This window comes from Dicentrarchus labrax, unplaced genomic scaffold (genome assembly GCF_905237075.1).
Source record: "Dicentrarchus labrax unplaced genomic scaffold, dlabrax2021, whole genome shotgun sequence".
NCBI classification, from domain to species: Eukaryota; Metazoa; Chordata; class Actinopteri; family Moronidae; genus Dicentrarchus; species Dicentrarchus labrax.
In genome coordinates, this window is record NW_026136719.1 from 29,798,199 (window position 1) to 29,805,631 (window position 7,433).

The 7,433-nt window shown below is 43.3% G+C and overlaps 1 protein-coding gene across 2 annotated transcripts in view; it reads right to left on the reverse strand.

The window, feature by feature from the left end:
- The window catches only part of cdh8 (cadherin 8), a 92,214-nt gene extending 87,025 nt beyond the window's left edge, over nt 1-5,189 (reverse strand). For both annotated transcript variants that reach the window (XM_051380121.1, XM_051380120.1), the window contains exons 1-2: nt 4,947-5,189; nt 2,355-2,882 (exon numbers count right to left, since the gene is read on the reverse strand). In XM_051380121.1, coding sequence (XP_051236081.1) covers nt 2,355-2,612 — 258 coding nt within the window. In that variant the 5' untranslated portion in view covers nt 2,613-2,882; nt 4,947-5,189. The remainder of the gene's footprint in view (nt 1-2,354; nt 2,883-4,946) is intronic.
- Between the last annotated feature and the right edge of the window lie 2,244 nt (nt 5,190-7,433).

Consider the following 7,433-nt stretch of genomic DNA (forward strand, 5'->3'; position numbering starts at 1 on the left):
ACAATGTCAAGAAACGATGCGCTGAAGAAGAACAGCAAAAGGGAAGGGTGCTGTCACGCCTTGTGGCCGTCCTTCTCACTCTTCCACACCTCCGCCTCCCCCTCTCCCTCCTCCCTTTGCTTTCCTGCATTTATGCTAATAGCCTCTGCTGAGAGAGAACACCGAGAATGACACACTGTTAAAAATCGATGGCACAATCTCACTCTGTCCCTCTCACAAACACTCTCTCTCACTCTCGTTGCTGGTGTAGTTGAGGGGAGCCCGGTCGCAGACAAAGATTGGGGATGGACGTATAATTAAGCCTCAGAGTCCACCAGCACCACAAAACTACGGCATGGATAGAGTCCAATCTTGGCGTGGACTTACTTGGTAACAGGCCCACAACCACAGACACAGGCGGCCTCACACACAGCAGAGGAAATTGTGCAAAACACACAGAGCTGTATGACCCATTTGAATCACACCTCCCACCCATTTGATTCATTTTTTAATTAAGCGTGAGAAACACAGAGAAAGGGAAAGAAAAGGAGACACAGGGACTGAGAGGGAGAGAGATTTATAGTCTTAAACCAATACAGTGCCATCTTGGTTTAACATAGGACTTATCTTAGCTCTGCCAGGCATACTCATGAGCACTTAACCTTGCAGTGAACGCAACCCATCATCATCGCCTCGCAAAAGGCAAGCCGAGTTCTTCTTCACCCAGAGCCGCCCCCCTAACCCACGCCCAATCCTTGCATGTCCTTCAGGAAGATGCCTACACCTATGACTAACCTACACTACAGTCACGTTTGTTGCAAAGCATTAAGTGAGGCCTTGAGAGAATGCATCCTTCATGACCTGTAAAAAGCTTGATTTTGTGCCACCAATACTCTGTTGACAATCTCAAGAACATTTCACACTGAAGCCAGAGGCTCACAGCACCCTATTACAAGTAGAGTGCGTGAGCTTGGATGTATGTATCACAACTCTTGTTTGTTGTCATTAAATTTTCTTGTGCGGCTTTCTCTTTTTCCTTTTGAAGAATCGTTTTTAAGGTTAACTATATATAAATATAGAACAGTTTGCCAGGTGTCAGATCCTTAATGCTCAATATCTCACAGCTGAGCTCTAACCTTTAAATTCAAAGCTCACGTATGGGCTCTGTGGCCCTGGTGAGTGTTTGTTTGTTTCAGCATTCTGATGAGAAGCCATTGTTGAATCCAGCAGAGGCTGCCTAATTGACTCGCTTGAAAAATTAATGCATCACTTAACAGCATTTTTGTGTTCGTATGGTATTTAGAAAACACAGGTGCAAATCCCACATGGTGACAAATGTTTAATTGATGTAGCCATATGACAATGCTCGGGATAGAAGAACCAAAAAATAAATAAACAAGAGGAAGTGAAATTATTTACTTGCACGACTGCTGACTTTTTTTTTCTTGTGCAGTAAAAATTTAAGCAGCTTTTTTTGCATTAGGGCTGCCAGTTGCCATGTCCACAGGGTTGAAAAAAAATTATTTCAATGGCACTACAATGGCAATATGTCGTAAACAAGAAAGGCATACCCACCAATTATCAAATATTAAGCCCGAAACACTGTTTGCAAAAGCTATTACTGAACAAGATCAAATATTATGCTTGATGGCCTGCATTCCTGCCCATGCCAGAGTGGCTGGGTGATATTCTGGGGGAGGGAGGTGAAGCGGCTGCCAGGCTGACTCTCCCCAGGTGAGTCCCAGCAATGAGCTGTGAACAAGCTGCTTTGGCCGGGCTGGCCAGCAGCCTTCCCCTCCCTTGAAACCTGCCTGTACACTTCCACACAGGCCAGGGAGCAGGTGGCCCTTAGCCGCAGGATTAGCCCGCAGTTCTGTTCATTACAGAGCTGCGATGGAAAAACTAGCCATAACTAAAATAGCCATCTCTTGTGCATGTGTGTTAATTGTGAATTTTGCCTTCACAAGTAAAAATGGGTGAGGTCGGAAATGGGGCATTAAAAACGAATTGGAAAAAGAAAAAAAAAGGAAAGGCATACTTTCTCATGCATGTGTATTTTGTACAAGATAGTAAAAAGTAACATAATCTGTGTGACTGCTACACAGTATATTGGATTTCAAGGACATCCAACACAGCAAAAAAAAAATTGCCACCATTATTTGATGGGAGTTTAATTATTTCCAAAAGCATTTCGTGATCCCCCCTCGGCCTCGCCTCCCTCTCTCTGGTCCCCATATCTCTGCTTCCCCTTGACAACCAAAGCCCTCCCACTGCCCATGGGAAGAAAAAAAAATGGAGGGAGCATTCAAATGGCCGAATTAATGTTTCCACACGATAAGCGAGCTTAATATAATGCTGACAATCACAGCACTCACCCTGCCAACTAGAATTGGATCGGGTCCAGAAAATTCCTCCAGCACAAACATTTGATTCCAAACCCATCCTCTCTTGGCGCGGCTCAGTAATCTTTGTCCTTCGCCAAGACCGCTCGCCACCACTGCAGACCCACCAGTTTGTGTACTTTTGGACTGGCCTATGATAGGAGTCATAGACACGCAGGGAACACAAGTAATCCACACCAGCAGCAAGGACATCCACAGATCCATGAGCATCTCCTCGGACCGCTTTGGCATCCTGTCGTCGTCTGTTTTCTTTGTTTGTTTGTTTGTTTTTGTTTTTAGGAGACTCTTCTCTCTCAGCCTCTCGTTTCCAACTCCTCTCTTCAGATCAACAGCTCCTTCTTAGATAACAAGAAAGGTTACTTGTGTCCTCTTTGAACGGCAGAGCTTGCATTCATGGTGCGATAAAGGTCACTTGCATGGCTTGGCATGCCTCCATAGCAGTTGGTGAGGGGGTGAGGCGCTCAGCACAGCATCCATTTGGCGTTATTCCGAGGGGGAGACCTATAAGGGAGCAATCACAGTTGGTTAGTTTGCTTTTAGTCTTGTGAGGAGTTGTCAGGAGGTGGAGAGAAAAGAGGAAGGCGGGAATAAGAAAATAGGGTCAAATAAACATTTGAACAAATCAGACGAGACAGCCAGAATGAGAGAAAGGTGCAAAATCTATTTCTAGGAAAAGCAAAAAGATATTTTTTTTAAAAAGGATTAAAAAAAAAACAGGAAGGAAATTCTCATTTTAGTATAAGAAGCCAAGATGTCACTTCATCATTACAAATGATCTATCTGTAGCAGCCATGACCCTTTATTCCAATCTTGTTTTCATATTATCCTGCTACAATTGAACAACAAATGGTTATGTCTGTATACTCTGAGGCTATTCAGCCCACAACATCAGATTGCCTTGCTTTAATCTGTTGTTCTGGGGATTATCCTGGAAAGATTTTGAGCAATTACATGTTCCTTATGATTAATGTTTTGATGATACATTTAGGGTGAAATATTGCCATGGGCTACAATCAAATTCCTTAAACATCCGTGCGCAATAGTGTCAGCTTTAGATAGCGAGGGTGGCTGCAGGTGAGCTCTACAATGTCAACAGCGCTGCAGCTCACTGATATCAAAGTAATCCAGATGAGATAATTGTGAAGGTATTTGGAGACGTGTTTGAATCAAATATGGGATGTTACATCGGAACTGCTGTTTTCTGATAAGCATGGACATAAAGTTTTTTGTTTTTTTTCGTTTGTCTTTTTAATACAGAAAGACTGCATCCAAATAAAAATAACAAAATTTGAGTGAGAAGACTGTAAAATAAGACAGAAATGAAGTAGCCGGATGTAAATTTTGCCCTTTAATCAACATCAGTTTTAGCTTTAACAACAGCCCAGTCGTCTCAGTGTACAACACACTGATGTGCATTATTCACCAGAATGCAAAACCAGAGGGGGAAAAAAGCACAGACACAAAGGGTTGGCTTTGAGTTGTCCTCAGATAAAACTGATGCAGGTGGACATGCTATCACAGCACTGAATGGCTTGCTTTCAGCACAGTGTCAGTGTTAGTTCTGGTAACTTTTACTACACGCAGTATGTCACTGCGGTCATACGCTACGTGGTTCCAGCAATGCAATTCCAAGGACAATAAGCTGTAACGTATTCTACCTGAAGCCAAGTGCAATATCATGAAGTGTGGAGTGATCCGAGTTACTGTGACATTATCCAACTAACCCGGAGACTAAAGGATGCAGGACCAGGTTAATAAAAAGGAGAAGGAGATGGGGTGAAAAAAGAAGAAGAGGAGTATGTTAATATGATAAAATACAAAATTATACACCAAATTAATTTTAACCATAAATAACTGGCATCAATTATTATTTTTTCCTCTCTTTTTTCTGCATTATAAGTCATTGTGGCGCGTTAGTAAGCAGGCAGTTTCAGCACCACGGGGGTAGGACAGCTCCCCGCCAGAAAGCAGCCGGTCCAGACAGCTCAGCCGAAAACAGAGCGCCGGCAGCGGAGGAGCTGTCCAAGGTAGTCCAAACGCAGGAGCGGAACATGTTTCAATTTCTACGCACCCGTTTAAAAAATAATAATTAAATGAAACCAAGAAGGAAGCCATAAAGTTTGAAGCTGCCACTTGCCTTTTACGCATCTGCAATAGTCTGCAGCACGTACCAGGATTACCCAAATTCGCCCTCTCTCTGAAGTTTTACCCTTTGAGGAGACGTTCTTTCCAATCAGTCCCTCTCTGTGCATCAGATGTAGCACTAGAGCGCACAAGCAGTGCAATTCACGGAAAATAAATCAAACACAGGCATCATGTGTGCGTCTTACATCGCGTCAGATGCGAGTGAAATTCGAATGAAGAAGGTAGCCTAAGTTGCAGATCTTTCTCTGGACTTGCTCTGTCCCTCCGTGTCATCTCGCTCCTGTAAATGTGCCGGGAAAAAACGTATCATGTCCCCGCGATGGAGAATGAGAAGTCCCGTTAAACCCCCTCCACTAAACACCAGTGTAAAAATCATAGTACCTGTTAGGTTAATATAGCATGGTGGCGGGCTGTACTTACTAGTGAGACTTGCATCCTTTTCCGCTGCTGCATCATTACACCGTTTTGTTTTTTACCCTCTCCTTCAAAAATACGCAAAAGAAAGTCCAATGCGTTTCAGTCGAGGCGGTGGGAAAATGAGCAAAACGCGGAGAGGCGAGAGGCTAGAAATCCTTCCTGCAGTTTTGTCAAGGCGGAGTGACAGTGTTTGGGGGCTGTAGTTAAGAGCTCCGACAGGCTTGCTGGCCAACTGGAAAAGTGAGGAGGAGATGGAGGAGAGATGCACGGTGGCGAAGAGAGCCTCCCCTCAGCGGCGCTCATTGGGTTGATGAGGAGCCGGGTCAACAGGCGCACAAATGAATGCATGCCGCTCTTCCCAGACGGGGACGCGCAAAGGTTATCCTCTCAAATTGCCGGCTATAGCTGCAGATATTATATAGGTGTGTGTGCTGCAAAAATCCTCTCATTACAGTGTTTTCTTGCCCCCTATATATTCTCTATATTTAAACTCTTCTCTTTGTTGAGGCAAGACGCATGAGTTGGCCCTCACTTCTAATGGTTATTAGTGAAATTAAATAGGCCACGCGACCAGTGAAACGAAACCGAGGCTGCTCATTTACACTGTCATTTGATATACTGAAGCAATGGACAGAAGGACACGCACATTGTAGCCCTGTTGGCACAATAGAAAGTAAAACTAGTCATGTAGGATTACTGCACTTCCTCCATTTAAACTGACACTTCTATGATTTGTATTCTTGACACATGGATATACGGGGAGAAATTCTGTGCATAAAAGAGCCCAGACTATTAAAAGACAAGGAGCTGGTAAAGTGTTACACAGGTCTTATTAAGACAGTTAGTATAAAGGTCATGCTCATCATTGCATAGCAGAATGTGAGTGCTTGTGTGAGTGTGTGAGTGACAGCAGAGGGGGCCCATGCTGCTGTCCATGGAGAGAGCCCTCTAGTGTTTGTCCGGGCTACTAGGCAGCAGCCAGGCAGGCCTTGGGGGAGCAGATTGTATTAGCGCAGCTGGAGAGGTTGGTCAGTATACAGTCTGACACACATGCTTTTGTTTTTCAGTCATGAGAATCTCCATAAGAAAGTCACTTCAGCCCACGGAGCATTAAACACTGCCTCGGCATCCCTAATGATAACCTCACGTTCCCACCCACCTCAAGCCAGTGCTGAAGTGTTTGCATGCATATTCAGTGATAATAAGTCTTAGTCGAAGAGTTTGTCCCTAAGCACAACATGTTATTGTGCCTTTACCACCTTAACACAACAGAGCAGCTCCTCTTAGGCTTTGCCTGGTGGAGGCCTTTTGACCCAAGTGCCAGAGATCCCAATTAGCAAAGACATCAAGTCTACCATTATTTATTTCTGTACCATTTAATTTCCCTCCCACTCATGCTTTGATGTTGCAGCTGCGTTTCAGATGGGAATTCTCCAATCATCTTTTTTAAAAGCTTCTGCTGCATAATACATTAGACTGTAAATGTTGAGCCATGTTTCTCCTGCTCCATATGAATGAAGATTTCATTGACGGACACTGCGAGCACATCAAATATGTGTGAATAGAGTTAAATGCATAAAATGGACTGCTGGAGGGGAAGTTGTTAATTTAAAATCACTGTATATATGAAAGTAAATAAACAGCACATGACAGTACCTGTTGGCATGGTGTAATTATTTTTTAGATGCAGTCTTATCTCTTTCTGTCTCTCTGTCACGCACATATGTATTGCCTACAACAACACCATAAAAGTGTCAAGCACAAATTAATTTGTTTTTAATACAACAATATATACTGCTATATAATTTTATTCATGGCATGTTCTTTAAAAGACGGGGTAAAAGCTCCATTGACATCAGGTGAATTTGAAACTAACTAATCATTCAAAATCTCCTTCTGTGCAGTTGAGTTTGGTGCAAATGAGAAGGTTCCAGCTTTAAATTAGTGATTAATTCCACTGACATGGCCCCTGCCAGTGATCAAAATATCAGATGGCTTTGAAAAAGGCAAAGTAAGTGAAGGGGAAATGGTCTTTAGAACCCAAGCATCCTCAATCGATCATTAGTTACTGCTTTGTCAGTGGTATTAATCACAGGGCTGTGGCAGTGTGTGCCACAGGCTTCCACATCTGAGACTCTGCACAACAAGTCACCATCACGGGGGCTATATCGAGGTTGTATTGCTTGATTTAGATCTTAATGTATGTTATGTGTTCAATGACCAATCATTTAAAAAACAAGCCCGTCCACTCTTAGGGATATTCACACCAGGGTATCTCAGTTGCAAGTATATGAGCCTGTTAAAGCAGCTGTAAATGTAATCAAAGACACATTTTTGCAAATAACTCCACTAACCCCACACCCTAATTTGGCAAAGTTTCCAACTCAGCACCTATCACTCATTTTGATGAGCAGTCTACCTTGAAATCAGCCTCCAGCCTGAGGTTGAGCAGCTGTAAACTATGCTTTAACTTGATGTACCTTCTTTACT